Source organism: Eretmochelys imbricata, chromosome 2 (assembly GCF_965152235.1).
Source record: "Eretmochelys imbricata isolate rEreImb1 chromosome 2, rEreImb1.hap1, whole genome shotgun sequence".
In the NCBI taxonomy this organism is placed as follows: domain Eukaryota; kingdom Metazoa; phylum Chordata; order Testudines; family Cheloniidae; genus Eretmochelys; species Eretmochelys imbricata.
Window position 1 is genome coordinate 220,833,103 of NC_135573.1, and position 20,916 is coordinate 220,854,018.

Consider the following 20,916-nt stretch of genomic DNA (forward strand, 5'->3'; position numbering starts at 1 on the left):
GATGACTTTTGGTACAAAAATAAGCTTTTTATTCCTTTTATTTTTTTTCCTTGTTGACCATGCCAGTGCAGCTGAGAGAGATTCTATTCCTTCCTGAGCATCATCAACAGAGCTTACTGATTTCTAATCAGCTCCCCGTTGATGGCAATGGGCTTGCTCACATGTCACTGACAGTCTAATTTGGATTTAGCTCTTTTATTATTGGTGATGTGCAAAGAGAAAAGAGCGTAGTGTGCAGTTAGAATAACATCTGTATTTGTAAACTCAGTATATTTGCCAGGGAAGTCATTGGCATCTCCCCACAATGCAATTTTTAGTCACTTTTCTACACTTTAAAAGGTGTAAAGAACAAGGATAGAGTTCAGATTTGAAGGGAGCGGAGTTCTTCCCACAAAATAAGCTCCATTCACATAAGATACTACTCTCAGTAAATTGTGCAGATGTTCAAAATATCACTGTACATGCACTCTCGGCTCATAAGTCCTGCTGAGCTCTTTGAGCTTGGTGCAGCCTTGAAGGGAGTTCATGTATCTGGGCACTGCTGGTCCCCTCGTGTTTGGCTCCTTGACTGGTGGGGAAAAAGTTGCCATTTTCTCCCAGATTCGCTCACAGATGGTGTCACAATGACCTGTCACACTCAGAAGATTTTGCAGATCCTTGTAATATGGGTCTCTCTCTCCTCTGTTGGATGCTTTGATGAGAAGTGAGTTAATATTGTTGATAGTTAAAAGTATTATCATGGGCATTTGACTTAGCCCATATTGAGATCACAGAAACTTGTAATGGTTTCGAGGCTATGTCAGCCACTATAATGACGAGATGTACTGCTTTTAAAAATGGGAAAGCTTATATTCTGCAGAACAAGGCAGCGGCATGAAAGAGATACTGACTGCGTTACTGTACGCTGGCTGTATCAGAATCCTAGGCAGGGACCTCTTTTATTCATAAATGTAGACTATACTTTTTTGCTAACGTGTCCTAGATGCTTTACAGACAATAAACAAATATGTTGCTCCTGGCCTAAATAGCTTGCAGTCTACGTTTTAGACAGGATATGAAGTACTGGTGACAAATGGTAAGGTGGGGATGTGGCTAGGAAGGTAAGCCTTGAAGGATCTTTAATTCTTTGTGACCAGGTTATTGTTGTTTTGAAGCAGAACAGAATTAAACTGACATATAAGGTCATATGTCAGCTTTGAGGTAAGTTGTTGGGCCGATTTATAAAAGTGCAATTTTTTTTTTTTTTTTTACTTATGAACTCTTGATCGGTTTTATTGAGGTTAACATATGAATTGTACATTCAGAACTTGGCTATACTGCTTCTGTTCAGGGCACAAATATTAAGAAAACAGAAAATAATACATTCCAAAGCTATTAGTTAAAATCTAGTTTAAGAAAATTCTCATTAGTTAATTTGGTAGCACCTGTGGTTAGCAAGGCACATAGGCATTTAGAGGCTATTTTCATAATTATTGGGGCCTATTGTTACGACCAGAAAGCAAAAATTATTGATGCTTTATTATAGATAAGTCATGTGCTTGATAATCAAGACAATTAATGAGAAATCAAAAACAGCAGCCCTCATCCCACATGGAAAATACTGTTAAATGTCTAGGTGACCACAGTTTTTAGACACTTTTTTATAAATAGAAAGTGACTTTATTTTAGTTGTCAGTTTATCACTATCTAATGATTGTTCTTGGGAATTAATTATTCTAACTTTTGAGTTGAATGAGAAAGTAAAAACTTAAAGTAGTTGTGGGGTTGTACTTGCCAATGAAGTAGAATCAAAGTCTGAATTAGAATTTGAAACTCATGTTTGAATATTACTTTGGATTTTTCACATTTACTGTTTAATTTTGTCACAATAGGACACTTTAGTAAAAGAGTACGCTCATATGTGAAGCATTTATTCTATCTGGGTTCTTGTGTGCTTTCAGGAATAGACAGGTTGGATTCATATTTATTTCAAAGATGATCTCTGTTATGGTGCAGGTTGCATATCCGTTAGCCAGCGTAGGTAAATTTAAGTTGGTGTACCATACAGTCTGAAAGGATGGAAAATTGGGCTTGTAGCTGGAGGGCAAGCAATAGGAGGGTTTAAGAAGGTCAGGCAGAGGGAAAGTAAGGGCCACGCACCTTTTTATTATTAAATATTTACACTATCTTATGTAGGGGTTATATATACCACTATTTACATCACCTCTGAGTTTGGCCCTAAAATGGTATCTCTTGGTTGAACACATTCTAACTCTGTAAACTACCATTAGGATGTGTTAGGTATATATCTGATAAATGCATTTTGTGGACTTTACATGATAGATAGATGCACAAGTGCTTTATTATAGCTAAGTCACCTGAGTTCATCTGGGCTGAGAGCTGAGGATCTGACTTACAGCCCTGAAATTAGGGGAGAGAATTGCTGACATGGCTCCACTGTCAAACACTTGGGTCATATCCAATCTGAAAATGCCTTTCTTCTTCCCACTGCAGTTGATGCAGATATTTGCCGATGCTAACAGTGTAGCTCTTCTGTTCCCCCAAATTCTTCCTACTTTCTTCATATTTGCCACAACTTTATGACCAATTTCTCAAACTTCTATATTCATATGACTTTATTTACTCTTTCCAGTGATGGCTGGTAATATCTGATAGAGTGGGTAAAAGTGACATATAAAGGTTTGTTTGGAGCCAATATACAACAGCAGATAAAGATCATAGTGTGTTTCTGACAGTGCCTATCCTTGTTTTCTCAGGTGAGACTTCCACTGAATTTTTCCTAGATTCTCCAACATTTGTCAGCTTCTCAGTGTTTGCAATTCAAGTTTGTGAGGCTTTCTCTACTTTTTTCGTCGTGATTTTACTCATCTGAAGGAGCTTTGAACATTTGGATGGGGGCAGACACTGTATTAAGGATGATCCTGTGCTAAGTGGTCATCATCCAGTATATAGGAGGAGGAGCCTGTGTGACCTTTCTTAGCTGCTGGTGCTGCTTCAACTTTCCAGCCAATTCAATCAGCAGAGCTGGTTTTCTCTGCAAGGCATGCATTTTCCTTGGTAGCCAATAGAGGAATGCTTAGTGGGTGGGCTAGTAAATACTCTTCTCCTGGGGGAAGTTGTGGTGTGAGGTTGCCAGCTGCTACTACAGCATTAAACCATCAAAGTAAAAAGTCAATGTATAGAAGAAGGAAAAAGCGACCACTAGTTTGAGCCCTTAATGAATATTTAATCAAAGTGTAATAGTTTTGGTGCAGTGGGTATATTTTTGGAATGGTTTGTTTATTAAAAAAAAATGTATGACACATACTTCATCATAAGCCTTTTAAACTAGCCTGCCCATCAAAATGATTATGACCCCAAGGGTCTAAAATCCATGTGTTACCTCAGTTTGGAGTTCTGTGCACAAATATATGGCAGTATATAGCATAGCCCAAAGGCATACTTCTAAACACAGCTGCAGGCCATTTATTATTATTGTCACTGTTTTTATTCTGTCTAAGACGTGACCCATTTGTGCACTTACCGGTTACGTCATTGCTGAGACCTTTGGGCGATGCTGTTTAATTATTTTAGGCTTTAATTCTGTAGTTAGCAGGTATTAAGTTTATATCTTATTTTAACACATCTCATGCAGTAGGAACTTTCATATGTGGCACTGTATGAAAAGCCATTAGAAAAAGATTCTCACATGTAAGAACGCTTCGGTTGATTCAGACTGTGTGATGGGCTGGGGACTAGAATCAGCTTAGTTAAATCTTTACATATCTAGGTGAACACAATTTTGAATAATTTCACGTTTCCATTAAAATAGGTTGTTTTTTTTTTTTTTGATCATCAACCTCAAGTCAGCCTTCCTCCTTTCTGTCAATTCATTTTTATAATTCAGCCTTCCATTGTGTTGTCAGTCTAGATGGAAGCTGCTTTATGGAGATAATGAATTGGTCCCATGTTGATGCTGCTTAAGTGTTATCTCAAAAATAAGAAAAATATGGGAACATTAAGTCTTTTAAGTCCATTTTTGCTACTTACCGTGACCAAGATGTGTATGTGGATTGTTTATCAACAAAGTGGATGCTATAGAGCAGTGATACTCAACCTTTTCCATATTGTGACCTTATATTCCAACAGATGATGTTTTGGGATGCACTTTCTCTCTAGCCATACAGAAAATATGGGTGATCATGACCTCCTGAGCTCTGTTTGCATTCCTCTATGGGGGTTTATTAGCTGGGTACTCATGCTTTGGACAATCATATATAATTAAATGTGGAGGAAAAGGTAATTCAACCAAGCATGAAAGCATTTATCTGACTAAATCTAATAAAGTGTGGGTTTAATATTTTCCTATTCAATGTGAGGTGTACAGCTTAGGAAAAGAAATATTAAATTTGCTATTTTTTTTCTTGTGTGGAAAAAAACTGATAATCTACTGAAAATGAGAATGAGGAAAACACACCAAAAAATGCTGAAAAGTGTGCTGTTTTGCCCTTTAATCTTTCTATTTTATACAGCATGCGTGTAGATCCTCAGTTTCCTTACACTTCCACAAGTCTGGAGTGCAAAGTACTCCATATGAGGCTGTCATCAATGAAAGTTAGATGCAGGAAAAAAGATAAGTAGTTTTCTCGTTGAAACTCTGTGGTCTGTGGAAATCTTGAGCCACAGGTGCTTGTCTGATCATCTCATATATTAAGTACATCAAAGAGCTGGATTAAATTATTACAAGGAAGCTTTTACTGGAATTTTATTGCATTTTTAAAAATGGGTATCAAAAAGGGAGTAGTTTGGTTGGCTAGCATCAGTATGCTAGTATGGGATGGTAGATGCACAGAACAGAACTTCCTTGACATCACAATCATGATGTCAAAGTGTCCAAGGAAGAAAATAGAAGAACTTTTGTTTCATGAGATTTAAAAGAAAAACAAACAAACCCAAACCCAGTTGCACTAGAATTTCTCTAAGATCTCAAACCATTCATTGTCCGCTAAACCAATACCTGAGGTTTTGTGTTGAGCTGTGGTGCCTCCACAGCAAATAAAAATGGAAATAACTGTTCTCAGTAAATAAAAATGGTTTAATTCTGCTTTCCTCATTAACTACTAAAGATATTGGTATGAAAACAAGTTCTAAAGGATTTTTCTTCTCCTGTTTCTTTATTCCCCAATTTAAAACAAAATGCTCAGTTTACCACAGTTTCCATAGGAACTAGGTGATGTCATAAAAATATTGAGAACCGAGCATTAAAAGTAAATTATTGTTTTAACAAAGCGGTGGTTTTATGCAAATATACAAAAAAAAAAAAAAAGAAAAAAAATCTCAACCTGCAGAGGAGAAAAAGAGCTATAAACAGAATTGTTTCTAAGTGGATTTTTTTTAAAAAAAATTATTTTCCAAAGCTTTTCTGAGTGGAAATTCCTTAACTACTGTTGACAAGTCTCTTAGATTTTCTGCGGAGTCTGGAAAGTTATAATTTACTCTTCCATTGCTTTGATTCTCACTGGTCTTGCATCCTGTTAGCTCAGAGATTGTTGCCACTTATTCAGGTTGTACCCCGAGGGGTGAGTCTGGGCACCTCCCTCATCCCCACCATCCCTCTTTGGCTGTAGGTGTTGCTGTAGCATTGGTTTGGGGTGCAGAATGTAGTCTCCTGGTTATAAGTCTTAGAGAGGCAGCTCCCCCCCTTCAAGGCCTGACTGCAGTCCCAGGAAAAAAAAAGGCAAACAAAATACTCCTGCAACCCACAGTACAGTACAGGCTCACCCCACTGTTCCTCACAAGGCAACAGATAAATAGGCTCTGGAGGAGCTGGGTTCTTAACCTCCTGAGTGTCTGAGAGGTCCAGGCTGAGCACCCTGGGCTCTAGTGAGGGTCCAGGTGGCAGAGACTCTTCAGCAGCTATCTGGGTAAGCAGCCCCTGCTCTGTGGCACTAGGAAGCTCTGTTCTTTAGCTCTGCCACCCTGCACTAAGCTTGGATCCTTCCTTTTAAGGAGTACCTCTCCAGGTGCAACATACCTCACAGGTGTGCCAGCTTAATTATGCTCAGAAGAGCTCTATAACCTGTACCTGACCAGGATAGGACCATGTCCTTTACATCACTAACTCCCCTTGATGCAGTCTTTGAAGTCCATACCAGTTTATTTTATTTTTCTGCTTGAGACTGCAAGCTGTTTCCAAGCACTCTCCCAGACTTTCTCTCCTGCCCGCCCATCCTGATGTGAAGGTCATGTACACATATTAGTCACACACACACCAATCTGATGATATTTAAGCATTAAGAATACACCTAATGTTAGTACCTGAGGTCTGAATAATTAAAAAGAAAATTTAACACACCACCTTGCCCACCCCCTTATGTTGTAGTTGTCTTGTTTCATGCGTGGTGGGGAAACAGTTTAAACTTGCAGCTGAAATTTACACTTGGGCTCAGATTCAGTCCCATGAGACCCACAGTCTGCATGCACAAGAGCACGCTTGCACAGCTACCTTTCAGCATGGAGTTACTGTGATTGCAGGTGCAAATGTGTTCTTTCGACCAGTGTTTTTCAAACTTTTTTTCTGACGACACAGTTGAAGAAAATTGTTGATACCCGTGACCCAACGGAGCTGGTAATGAGGGGCTTGGGGTGTGGTAGGGGCTCAGGGCTGGGGCAGAGGGTTGGGGTGCAGGGGTGGGACCGGGGATGAGGGGCTTGGGGTTCAGGAAGGGGCTCTGGGTTTGGGGTGGGGCTCAGGGCTGGGGCAGGGGATTGGGGCACAGGCTTACCTCGGGCAGCTCCCAGTCAGCGGCACAGCAGGGTGCTAAGGCAGGCTTCCTGCTGTCCTGGAAGCGGCCAGCAGCAGGTCTGGCTCCTAGGCAGAGGCGCACAGGCAATCTCCCCCCCCCCACCGGCTCCCATTGGCTGGCAACAGGCCAATGGGAGTGCGGAGCCAGTGCTTGGGGCAGGGGGCAGTGCATGGGGCCCCGTGGCCCCCCGCCTAGGAGCCAGACCTACTGCTGGCCATGTTATACCAATAAAATAAAAACCAGCAAGATCTTATTAAAGAGGAGAATGCAAAATACCACATTTATTGTGAATGCGGAAAGAATCATAGTAAGCACTTAGTTATAGCTATAACATTCCATTCAATCTCATATTTATTCACACATTCATTCATATAAACACACACACACAAACCACTGGCCAGGTGGCCTGGACATGAAGAGGGAGCAGGATGCTCATCTGATGCTCCTGGAAGTTGGTTTTCAGAATCAGACCCCCCAAAGTTCTCACTTTCTAGAGTCCTTTTTTATAGGAATTTCTTCCTATGCCAGTCTATGGGAATTGCTTCATCATGCTGTTGCTGAATCAATCAGCAGATGGCACATTCCTGACGGCTCCGTGCTGCTAGATGTTATCTTGTTCTTTGGTTCTCCCATTCTTGAGGCTGTTGGGTGGATTCCAGTCTGCCCTCCGGGGGCCCTCTGATTATTTCCACTTGATGCCTTCTTCAGCCGATGGACGCTGGATTCTTAGGCTGGCACCTCCCTGATCATTGTTGTTATCCACACCAAGCATCCATCCACATACATCCTCTATCTCTATTTTAATCACAGTTGTTAACAAAAGGGCGGGGAGTCTCTGGGTGCTGTTTCTGTTGTTACAGAATATTGCTTTGAGTCTCTCTCTGTGTGAATTGCTTTGAGAACAGACTCTGTCTTAGTATGTACTAACGCAATTAGCAGCTTGCAAGTTTCACACGTAGAGGGAGAGAAACAGTACCAAAAACCAAGAGATCTCTTAATTAGTAATACCCTGGAATTTAAACTATTGGGAATCAAAATTATTTGTGATTTTAATACAGAACTTCTTTAATATGATCCAGCAGCCACTTCCGGGGCTCAACATGGTGTCAGAACATGTAGGGACTAGCCTGCCTTAGCTGGGCAGCACCACCGACTGGACTTTTAATGGCCCGGTCGATGGTGCTGACCAGAGCCACTGCAACCCAATGCCTTACATGCCGTGACCCAGTACTGGATTGCAACCCACAGTTAGAAAACCACTGCTTTAGACCTGTAACCACCTTTTCTAACTTCATATGCAAGTGAACCTCTGCCCACTGGAAATGTAGTCTTCAAGAATTTAAAGTGATGGTGCTGAAATACTTATAAAAAAATCCATATTCAAGTCTCTACTTCTTTTTTATATGTTTCTAGGCCCTCTATTGGGATACCACTGTTCTTCTGTCAGCATTAAGGAAAGGTTTCTGACTCCAAGATTAAGGATTTTCTTTTATTCCTACCATTTATAATGCACAATAACATTGTTACTTGTGTGTGATGTTGTCTGCTTCCATTATGCAGTTGTCTTTTGTTCTTTCTAAGATCATAGAAATGGATTCGTGCATACATATGGATTCATGCCCACTCACACACCCTCCCCAATTCTGAGCTACTGAGGTGTGTAGCATTTTGAATAGACTTGAATAGACAGATTTGATTATAAATAGGATCGTTAAAAGTGAACTTTTGTGCTCAATCAAAAAAGAAAACATAACACTGAAACAAAATACATCACCTGTCAGTTATTCCTACGTAATTCCTGTCACACAATTATTAGTTGAGACATTAATGTATAGGAATTTTCTCTCTAGTCTATTTACTTCTCCTGCTTATTCATGATTATGATGTCACATATAAAGAATTATGACAGTTATTCTCACAACAGTTTGATGTAGATGACCTTTCTATCTTCTGTGTAGGTATTGCATGCTTATCATTATGGTATTTTGAGTGCTTGAATCTTAATGTTATGCTCAGAGTGATTTGTTGGTAAATTTAGATTGGCTCATTTTTAATTGTAATCCCTTGTAAACATATTTACCTCTTGTCCTATATTTCTACCTACTCCAGGATCCTTATTCCACAGGGCTGCTCCTATATGAGGAGATGCCTAAAGATCTTGTTGCTAGGCTATTGAGTCCCAGTATTGCAACTTAGCTCCCCTGTATAGTGGAGTTTGGAAAAGTGTTAAGTTATGTCATAGAAACACTTTATATACTTTGAACAGTCTTTGATTCTTCAGCATTGTTTCCAGCCAACCTGCATTACAGCCATTTTGGTTACAAGTTTCACTACAATGTAGGCAGATACATATGGCAGCATTTCTGAATGGCTGTCACATAGTGTTGCATTGTTGCTGTGCAAGTGTTTTGAGTGGTTCCCATGTTGCGTGGTATTCTTAGAGTCTGTGTTCAGGTACCACAGTTCCTTGTCAAATTAGTAAAACTGCTGAAAATTTCTGAGCTCACCCTGCATCACGAAATAGAGGACAATTGTCATTATTTTACATTTGGAGTAGAGTCTGTTCTGCTCACTAGTGGGAGTATGTACTGTAGTGCCATTGACCTGGACTACTGATGATGATGATTTTATAATGGTTTGGTTTCCAAATTCCAAACCAGGATAGCAGTTGAGCCTATAGCTGAAGTTTGACCACACAGCAACAGGCTGCCAATAGAAAGCTGCACCCCTCGTAGGCAAAAGACTTTCTGTTGCTTTGTGAGGAAGTCACCAGTTGAGAGAGAATTGGAAGTGTGCTATGTGATAAAATCCTGCTATTAGGTGTTCTGCCATTAACAATGTTCCCTGTTATAATGGGAGGATTTGAATGAGTGATGCTTTCCTGTCTGCAGAGGCGCTTTTGACAGAGCATGTTTGGCTGTGATATGCCCATCATGTAATACTATGTTCTACTGGAGAACGGGGAAGGGGTGGGGCCTCATGGAAGGGGTGGAGGGGGGCAGGGCAGCGGGGGGGTGGTCAGTGTTGCGGCCCTCGGGCTAAAGTACTAATCCTCAAGTGGCCGTCGTGGTCATTTGAGTTTGAGACCCCTGAACTAAACTATGGCCTATCAGGCATTTCTTGTGAATATTGAACCTGTTGAGCAAGAACAAATCTTTTGAACAAGCCTGCTCCGTATACTTTGGGATGTTGAAAATAGGTAGAGTCTTGCACTGATACAAAATTTATATCCACATCTGATTTGTGGTCCACCAACATGGTCTGCAGATATAAAATGGATATCCATAGATTTGCAGGGCTCTAAAAATAGAATCAAAAGTAACCTGTAACTGCCTATTCATGTAGATCTAAGAAGAACCTGGAGGAAGTGAAGACTTCTACTTACCTTGGTGCTTGGTACCTGTAGATTGGGAGATGTCACAACTACAAATCAGTAGACAACTTGATGATGGGAGAAAGTAGTTTACCTTAGATTTGATTGGTCCCCGTTAGTCACCAAAGTTAGGGTGAGCTCAGTACACTTTCTAGTTTCATCACTGTGTGCATGTTTCCTCTGCTTTTTGGGACGTATTAGGTGATTGATCTTATTAACATTTCTTTTTTAAACTTGACAGAATTTTCTAGAGTCTGGTTTAGGTGCTTGCAACCTATAGGAATGCAAGAATTATTGCTTAGGTTGGTTGGTTGGTTTCCATCTTTTGCCGTAATAAAGGGTCCTTAATTTAGACTCTGACTGTGTAGAAACACTACAAATGCTGTCTCAGATGTGGATACTTGCAATCATTTGCATTCTGGGGCTAACTGCAACTAACCTTGGGGGCAGAGTGCACTGGGAGAACCTTGATACATAACTCATGATGCAATGCATAATGAAACTGGCTTTTTCAAGGAGAGCTGCTAGTAAGGAGGACAGTCTAATCTGGTTTCAGAGTAGCAGCCGTGTTAGTTTGTATCTGCAAAAGGAACAGGAGTACTTGTGGCGCCTTAGAGACTAACAAATTTATTTGAGCATCAAGCCCACTTCATCGGATGCACAGAATAGAACATACAGTAAGAAGATCTCTCTCTCTCTCTCTCTCTCTATATATATATATATATATAAAAAAATACAGAGAATCATGAAAAGGTGGGAGTTGCCATACAAACTGTAAGAGGCTAATTAGTTAAGATGAGCTATTATCAGCAGGAGAAAAAAACTTTTGTAGTTATAATCAAGATGGCTCCTTTAGACAGTTGACAAGAAGGTGTGAGGATGCTTACCCTGGGGAAATAGATTCAATAACCCAGTCTCTATTCAGTCTCTATTCTCTATTCAGTCTCTAATATGGTTTAGCTAACATAGTTGCAGACACATAGGAAAAGTGAAATTCTCATCTACATAAGCAAGTTGGTTGCACCACAGCTGTTTTATATCCTTGATTCCAGTGCTGCTTAAGACATAGTTTTAGGATAATCTTTAATCAGTATAAAAGAATTGTGTGAATGCAAACTCTCCCTAAAACCACATTCTAAAAAGGTTTCAAACATTCCAGTCTCTAACCTCTGGGGCTTAGTTTAGCAGAAAGGCTGTGTCCCTCTGCTCTAGGGGGTGTGTGTGTGTATGTGTATATCTATCTATATATAATAAATTCATAAGATATTTTAATGTCTTTTTAAGGCTGACCTCCTGCATAACACAGGTCACAGGCTTTCACCAAGTGATTCTTGCATCAGGAGCAATAATTTGTGGTGGAATAGGGAATATATTTTAGAAAGACCTGCAGTCTTGATTTAAAGCCTTTAAGTGATGGAGAGTCCAGTACATCCCCTTGGAATCTGTTCTAATGGTTAATTATTCTAAGTGTTAAAAATATGTGTCTTATTTCCATTCTGAGTGGTTCTAACTTCAAATTCTGGCCATTGGATCTCGTTATGCTAGATCTTTGTCAACTAGATTAAAGAGGCCTCTAGTATTGGAAATCTTCTCCCTCTGTAGGTACTTATAGATCATGATCAAACTGCCTCCTAACCTTCTCTTTGAGCTAAGTAGATGGAGCTCCTTAAGTCTTTCATTGTAAGTCAGGTTTTCTAGTCCTCAGATAATTTCTGTAGCTTTTCTCTGATCACACTTCTTTTGAAAGTTGAAAAAGTGAAGCGCGGACTCCAGAACTGGACTCTGGGAGGATAAAAAGAGCAATTATGGAAAGTGGGATGGAGGGATCATATTTGACCCCTCCTTTTACCTCCAAATCTTGCTGTTTCTCCTCCCACAATCTATTGAAAGTTCATCCCATCCTGTCTGGGAGAGACTAAAACATTTGTTGATGCCCTGATCATCTCCTTTCTGGGTAATTACATCTCTTCCTACCTAAAAGTCATGTTACCCCTCCAGCCCTTCCAAAATATGCCCACTAAAACTTTCTTCTTCTTCACCCATTACTGACCATATCACCATTACTCTGGAATCCCTTCGATGGCTCCACTTCCTCACCACATCAAGTTCAAACTTCTTATACTTACCATCAAGGCTCTGCATGCTTGGACATTTCTTCTTATGATTCCTGCTGCACTCTGTCTCCCTCTTTCATCTCTGTTCTTTTTCCTATTTGTTTCCTCTGTTCTTTCTGTCCTATTTGTGAGATTCATTCCCTATCCACTAATCCACCACTCCTTTTCAAATACCTCCTAAAGACTTGCTCCTTGAATATTAAGTACAATAAATAAATTAGTAGTTAATTATTTTAAAACCATCCAAAGTCCAATGTATTCTCTCCTTTTTGATTTTTAATGTATCCTGTCTCTATGTATCTCTTAAATCATAAGCTTCTCAAGGCAAGGACTGTATTCATTTTGTGTGTTGGTCCAGGACTTGGCATACTGTCACTGCTGAAGTGACTTATTAAAAGTATATGTTAAAATAAACTGGTGGGATGACTGCATATCAACAGAAGCAAATCACAGCTACAAGGAGTTAGCAGAAGAGGATCTGCTATAAATACAAACCAAGACAAGGGAACGTAAGCAAAATGAGTAAAAAAAACCACACTTTTTCCCAACCTGGGAATCTACTCAGTCCTCTGAGCCTGATTGGAGAGTACCTCTGTTTCCCCACATATCCTGCTCCTGTTTCTCCAACGGTCCTTTCTATAACTCTTATCCTGAACACCTTCGCTAGTGGAGAGAAATAGGAATTTGGTGTTTAACCCCTGGTGTGCCGGGGCCAGGTAGTGCTTCAATAGTCTGTTGTACAGTTAACTAAAACAATTTAATATAATACACAAATATAAAAAAAAATTGATAATTGGATAAAATTTTCAAAAATGCCTAAGGTACTTAGGAGGCAGTGGCCCACTGGCTTAACATTTTTTATCCATAGACTCTCATCTAGTATGTCACCCACTTTCATGAATATTCTGTAACTTTGCTTGTTACTCAGAGCCTGTGTTCAGTTTCTCTTCAAGTTTTTAAAAATAAATGTTGGAAAGCTTTATCCACTAAATGTGTCTTAAAAAAAGTGGCCGGCTTTTATAAAGCTACTCTGTGTATAGGGCAACAACCAACATTTTCAGATGTCTCTTCACATGATGAGATGGATGCTTTGCCTATCAGTGTAGTGTTCTGGTTTTTTTTCCCCCAGGGGGGACAAGATAGAATAGATACAATTTGTGAGTAACAAAAGATTTTTAATAAGGAATTTCTGTGAATGTCAGTCAATACGACATTGAATTGTACCAGAGTGGAAGCAGCATAGTAGTGTCTGTGGGTCAGTCTACACTAGGCCAACTACCTGTTGGCTGACAGTGGTTTAGGCAACAGACTCCCCTAGTCTACCCTCAACTGGTTTAAAAAACTGTTTAACTACTGGTTTAACCTACTGGTGAATGTGTGTTACAGGTCCCCCTTTGTGGTCATCAACAAAGGATGAGAGTTGTTACAGCTGCCGTGTTGGGAGTATTATCTCTTTAGTTCAGGCTATAGCAGCTCATGTTTTAGGTCTGTAGGTGTCTGGTTCAATCTCCAGAGTCAGCCAACATGTCAGCTGGCATACCTGGAATGCAACAATTTTCAGCATGATTTCAGAAAGTGTACTGAAGACCCTTTTCACAAAAGACAGCCATCATCGGCAACAGGTCACTTTATTGGTGTGGGCGAGGCCTATGTGTTTATCTCTTGAGCCTTGTCTGGATTAGGGAATAAACAACTGTAAATATTCCCACTGTTGCTAACACTGGTTCAGCTCCACTGGAATCAGCCCCATTGAATACTGTAGATGGCTTATGAACTCCAGCTGCCTCCTTCAGTATCAATACAATACTGAAAATGGCTGCTGGAGTTGGAGAGCCATTTGTGCTAGGTTTCTCAAAGTTGTTAATGGCATTGGAATTGAACCTGTATGGGTCACCGCTATGTAACTATCAAAACTGCCATTTCTTATCTCCTCCCCCATTTTACCCAACAATTTCTACAGGTATATTTTTGCCACAAATCGACAACGTGGGGGCAGTGTAAAACTTAATGACAAAATTAATGGTGCATGCAATGTTGTACTGATTATATTATTTATTTTATAGTCAATAGGTTTTTTAATTTGCTTATAGTGCTGCAGAATTCAACACAGGAGTGCTGCAGAAATCAAGGGACCTTTCTACAGAATTTAGATCTAGCTTACTGTCGAGCGTACAGAGTCTTGACCATAGGCTCTCAAGTAAATAACCATCTTAATAAAAGAAGATGACACTTAGATTATGCATGTTTTCAGACTCTCAACCCCACAATTTTGCACGTAGCCCTGATGACTTTCGGAAGAAGAGCTACCAAATGTTGTTAACTCCCCACAAAGCTAGTGTACAGTAAGTAAACTTACAGGGCTTGCTAATAGATCCAGTTTGCAACTTTCAGTGTAATGGGAGACATCTGGTTAAAGCCTATTCTAACTAGGTTCTAGCACGCTTCAAATCTTATATTTGTGCTCATGCCAGCTTCCTCATCATGACTTTTCCAGAGGTATCCATAGTTGTTTTAACTTTTGAACGTGGGTCTGATCAAAACTCATTCTCTATGGAGAAACTCTCGCTGGCTTCTTTGAGCTTTTGGATTAGGCCCTAAGTGTTCAGCCTGTGAACTCTTCCAGATTCTACTCCTTGAAGTCAGAGGTCAGTTTTGTTTTCCTTCCCAGGGCTGACAGCATTTGCTGCACTAAGTCACTGAATCCAATTCAGTTTGTCTTTAAATAAAAGCAAGTTTATTGGAGAAAATAGTGGGTCACAAAATATGAGACTCAAAAGGCCACAGAAATTGTAATCAGAAAGGATGTTTTAAACAAGTGTTGGGGCATGGTGAAAGAGGGAGTCAAAATTTGGTTTACAGTAGAACCTCAAAGATATGAACACAAGTGTTAGGGACTTACCAGTCTAGCAGACGCCCTGTAAAACCGGAAGTCTTCAATCAAGCAACAGCATAGACCCCCTCCCCCCCCCCCCCAAAAGAAAAAAACCCAAATACTGTGCTGCATTGGGGCTTAAGCGACTGGAGGGTTGGGGCTGCAGTCACAGGGTCGGCAGGGAGATGTCAGGGCTCTGGGCGGAGGCGGGGCTCGGGGCTTCTGACTTTCAGGACCACTGAGGCGTTAGACTGGGGGGAGTGCTGCGGCTCGGGGCTTCAACCCCACAGCACCGTTCCTGACCTCAGCAGGGGAAGTGGGGGCAGGGTCATGCTCCGGGGATCAGGGCTTTAGCTACGAGGTACGAGGGGAGTGCCGGTTTTAGCGCTGAGCTCTGGTACCCCCCAAGCTGAAACCGGGAATGGAGCTGTGGGGCTGGAGCCCCAAGCCCCAGCGCTCTCCCCAGGTCTAAAGCCCTCAGCCATGGTGCTCCCAAGGGATAGACACCCTGAGCCCCTAGCCTGGAGCCCTGGCGGCCTGTAGGTCAGAAGCCCCAACCTCTCCCTGCCCTGAGCTCTGATCCCCCACCCCCAGCCCTGCGGCTGCAGCCTCAACTCCTCCCTGAAGTCCATAACATCTTGTTCAGAGTTACGGACCATTTCAGAATTACGGACAGCCTCCATTCCTGAGGTGTGGCTAACTCTGAGGTTCTACTGTATAATTAAAGGTAAAGTAATTAAATAGTTAAAATTGTAGGTATTGATTCTGCAGGTGCCTCCATGTGGGTAGACCTCTGTGCCAGTGGAAGGACAAATGCAAGTCCCAACTGTGTAGTCTCTGCTAGGTTCCATAATAAAAATAGGGTCTGCAGTTAGAGTAGTAGCACTTGTTGTTTTTGTCAGTTATTTTTGCCTGAGGCTGCAAAATAATCACTAAAGTTACTCTACGTTTTTGAAAAGATACACACACACAGTTTTTACCAAAAAAAACAGTTTCTGATAAGTTTTAACTTTCTTCATCATCTAGCATCATGAAGAAATTTCTCTTTGTACAGTTTCCCACACCAGCTTCTAGCATAGGTCACTATGCTGTTGTATAGGTCCCCCCCACCCCCCAACCCATTCCTCTTCAGTACACTAATAGAACCCACGGGCAGGATCAAGATACCAGACAAGCTGGAGAACTGGTCTGTTCAGTTAAACATTGCTTATATTTCTATTCAGGTTTATGCTGAAGAATAATAACTTTTGATGTCGTTTCCAAATAGCCAGTTTTTAACTTGACAAGAATTTACTTGATATCCCCCACTTGTGTTTTTCTTTAACCCATAATGGATGGAGCTATCCAAAATAGGGCTGTCAATTAATTGCAGTTAACACATGCGATTAACTCAAAATAAATTAACGTGTTATTTTTTTAACGAGCATTAATCGCACATCAGGGTACTGTGCTCAAAAGGGGCACTGTTGTGTGCCTCTGGGGCAGCGTGCCCCTCCTCCTGCTGTCCTGCTACATTGCTGCTCCTGTGCCCTGCCCCCATGCAGCCACCCCAGCCAAGCTGCTTTGTACTGCAGGGCAGAGTGGGAGTGGGTGTGGGGCTGATGTCAGGGTGCCCCATCCCACATCCTTGTACTCGGTTGCCACTGAGCTGGGATCAGGGGGAGCCTGTCTGCTGCTGGCTCAGGAGCAGGGCTGGCCTTAAGGGTGGGTGGGCTGGGCCGGGCCACCCGACTAGGACACTGTGCTCAAGGGGGGTGCCTCCTGAGCAGGGGTGTCCCTCCTCCCCTTGCTTCTCTGCTGTCCTCTGCAGCCGCTGCTGCTCCTCCTATCCCCACCCTCCTTGCCTTGGAGCCGCTCCTGACCAAGTGGCTTGGGACTGGGAGTCTCCTGTCTGCTATGCAGAGCAGGGGGAGGGAGGCTGATGGGGTGTCCCAGTCCCTCTGCCCGTGTACCTGGTCTCTGCTGAGCTGGGGTGGGGGACAGGGAGTCTGTCTGTGCCGCTGCCTCTGGGTCAAAGTGGGAGCTGCCAGCGGCTGCTGATGTGTCCACAAGCGTTCAGGCTGGTGAGTGCTCTGCTAAAGAGACAGCGAACTGACATGCTCCCTACAACACACACTCACACCCTGTCTCTCTCACATATTCTTCCCCCTCCAACACCTAAAAATATTTAAATAAATGGTATTCTATTGTTTAACAGTACAGTTAAAACTGTGATTAATCACGACTATTTTTTTTATTCTCGCGATTAATTGTTTTAATAGTTTGACAGCCCTAATCCAAAAACTTTCTGAAAACCCCAAGTTAACTGTTTCAGAGTAGCAGCCGTCTTAGTCTGTATTCGCAAAAAGAAAAGGAGTACTTGTGGCACCTTAGAGACTAACCAATTTATTTGAGCATAAGCTTTCGTGAGCTACAGCTCACTTCCTTCAGCTCACTGTAGCTCACGAAAGCTTATGCTCAAATAAATTGGTCAGTCTCTAGGGTGCCACAAGTACTCCTTTTCTTTTTGCAAGTTAACTGTGCGCTTTGAGTAGCTTTTACAGGTTATAGCTCAGGGGTGGGCAAACTTTTTGGCCTGAGGGCCACATCAGGGTTGCGAAATGGTATGGAGGGCCAGATAGGGAAGGCTGTGCCTCCTCAAACAGCCTGGTCCCCACCCCATTCCACTTTCTGCCCGCTGACTGCCCCCCTCAGAACCCTGACCCATCCAACCCCCCCTGTTCCTTGTCCCCTGACCACCCCCTCCCAGGACCTCCGTCCCTAACTGCCCCCCCCCCGGACCCTAGCACCTGTCCAACCCCCCCTGCTCCCTTTCTCCTGACCGCCCCATGCAACCGCCCCCTGTCCTCTGACTGCCCCCCCCCCCGGGACCTCCTGCCCCTTATCCAACCACCCGTCCCCCCGCCCACTTACCATGCCGGCAGCAGGACAGGATTATTGGAAAGCCTGTGAGATGGGTGGGTGCAAGCTATCATTAGTGTAAAGTGGGGATAATATATATCTTATAAAGCACTTTGAGATCCTGAGATGATAGATGAGGTAAGAGCAAAGCTATGTGATGAGCATGGAATAAATGCTTAGATACAGGAGATTAGTACTTTGGAGGGAGTTGGTACTTTGGCAGATATGCAACCGTCTTTAAGAATTGTAAAATGCATAGGAGAAACATTTAAAGCAAAAATGTTGAATAACTTAGTGTAATGTTAAGTGAGTAAGCATGACCAGCTAAATCAATTGCTGATTTACCGAAGACAAACATTTATTTTCATCATTAATTCTATTGTTTGAATTTTTCCTTTTAAATGACATTTTTACATCTTTTGTATAAAATATGCATACTAATGTAAATGTATTTACTTGTAGGTGGCTCTAACCAAGAGAGCTGATCCAACTGAGTTGAAAACAATATTTTTGAAGGTATGTATAAAGTAAATATTTTTACTCTTTCAGACTAAAATTTTCATATCTTTTGATCCTTTATTGTAGCATTCAACTCTTGATAGTTTTTTCAACCATTAATCATTCACCGTATTATTACCATGTTAGACTTAAATACAACTATCAAAATTGAACAATGCTCACCAAGAAGTCAAATACATTCTTGAGTGATTATTGTATTGGCTCAGGAAAATATTAATATCTTGGAAAGAAAGTGTTCAGAAAAAGGGAAGGGAGTTTCAGTACTGTTCCTACACAGGGTAAAAATGTTGGTGAAGACGTGTTGCTGTTAGACCACTGGGTAAGTGGTCTTCTACCCTCTGTGGTGTTGCACTTGTGCATCTTCTTCCCTAGAGGTGCAGGCAGGATCAGCATATGTAGTGATTGCAATACTTGTCAGTTTCATGTTATTTTTGCTTCCCGTGCTGGGCTGCCATGGATATATTTGCAGGAGCAGTGGAGGCCATAAGGCATTATCTTCTTCCCCCCAGAATTTCAGAAATGGCACTTGGAATCTTAGAAAAAACCTTTTTTTTTTTTTTTTTTCCCACCCTTAAGCAATGAGATTTAACTAAAAATGGATGTTTCCTGGTTTTTGATCTCAAAATGAACAGTATTTTGTTCTGGTATATTTGCATACCCACCACTTCTGGCTTAGGACTTTATTTGCAGATGTCTTACTAAGGATCAAATTTGCAAGGAGGCTTCATTGTGCTTCTGCTTTCACGTGCCTACACTTCTGAAGCATCATCGCTTTAACGTATATCGGTGATGGTGCTTAAAAGTGTGCAAATGCAGTAGAACCTCAAAGATACGAACACCAGAGTTATGGACTGACTGGTCAACCGGACACCATGTGAAACCAGAAGCAACCATCAGGCAGCCGCAGAGACGGAAAAAAAAAAAAAAGCAAATACTGTACTGTGCCTGTATTGAATCTTAAAGGTAGGTGCATCTTGGCTGCCTGTCCCCACCCCTATCCTCACACACGGGACACCCACTTACAGCTAGGAAGTGAAGATGCTCGGATTCACAAGCAAAGCTGTGAGCACCGATGGCTGGTGGAGCAGGAGCAGCACAGGGATCTGTGCTGCTTTCCTGTAAGCCGTGGTTGCTATTTTCACCTCCCCTCTCCCGGCTGGGGGTGGGTGGGCGGGCTCTGTTTTTACCCACTCACCCACCCCGGCCCAGAGCAGGAGACAAGCTTCCCTGGGCCAGTGAAAGAAACTGCCTCTGGAACCTGACCCGGAGTGTGAACTGCTGGAGATAGAGGCCTGTCTTTTAGAATTTGGCTCTGTCTAAGTCTAATTTAAAAGTAGAGAGCAAAATAGTTCTGTTATGAAAAGTTCTATCAGCTGATCCAAAGTGACTACCAGAACATAACAAGGTTGTTGTAAAGCTTGGAAAACTGATCACTACATTGTGGTGCAACAGAATTTATGGAACACCTCTGATTGCTTCATAGTAAAAAGGTTTCGGAGTAGCAGCCATGTTAGTCTGTATCCGCAAAAAGAAAAGGAGGACTTGTGGCACCTTAGAGACTAACCAATTTATTTGAGCATAAGCTTTCGTGAGCTACAGCTCACTTCATCGGATGCATTCAGTGGAAAATACAGTGGGGAGATTTATATACATAGAGAACATGAAACAATGGGTGTTACCATACACACTGTAAGAGTGATCATTTAAGGTGAGCTATTACGAGCCGGGGGGGGGGGGCGACCTTTTGTAGTGATAATCAAGGTGGGCCATTTCCAGCAGTTGACAAGAATGTCTGAGGAACAGTGTGGGGATGGGGGGAATAAATATGGGGAAATAGTTTTACTTTGTGTAAAAAGAAAAGGAGTACTTGTGGAACCTTAGAGACTAACCAATTTATTTGAGCATGAGCTTTCGTGAGCTACAGCTCACTTCATCGGATGCATACTGTGGAAACTGCAGAAGACATTATATACAGAGAGACCATGAAACAATACCTCCTCCCACCCCACTCTCCTGCTGGTAATAGCTTATCTAAAGTGATCATGAAGTTGGGCCATTTCCAGCAGGAGAGTGAGTTTGTGTGTGTGGTTTTGGGAGGGGGGTGGGGGGGTGAGAAAACCTGGATTTGTGCTGGAAATGGCCCACCTTGATTATCATACACATTTTAAAGAGAGTGGTCACTTTGGATGGGCTGTTACCAGCAGGAGAGTGAGTTTGTGTGTGGGGGGGGTGGAGAGTGAGAAAACCTGGATTTGTGCTGGAAATGGCCCAACTTGATGATCACTTTAGATAAGCTATTACCAGCAGGAGAGTGGGGTGGGAGGAGGTATTGTTTCATGGTCTCTGTGTATA

General features: G+C 41.9%; 1 protein-coding gene across 2 annotated transcripts in view; it reads left to right on the forward strand.

Moving 5' to 3' along the window:
• The window catches only part of SLC25A13 (solute carrier family 25 member 13), a 127,575-nt gene that overhangs the window by 15,029 nt on the left and 91,630 nt on the right, over window positions 1–20,916 (forward strand). For both annotated transcript variants that reach the window (XM_077808070.1, XM_077808072.1), the window contains exon 2: window positions 18,508–18,561. In XM_077808070.1, coding sequence (XP_077664196.1) covers window positions 18,508–18,561 — 54 coding nt within the window. The remainder of the gene's footprint in view (window positions 1–18,507; window positions 18,562–20,916) is intronic.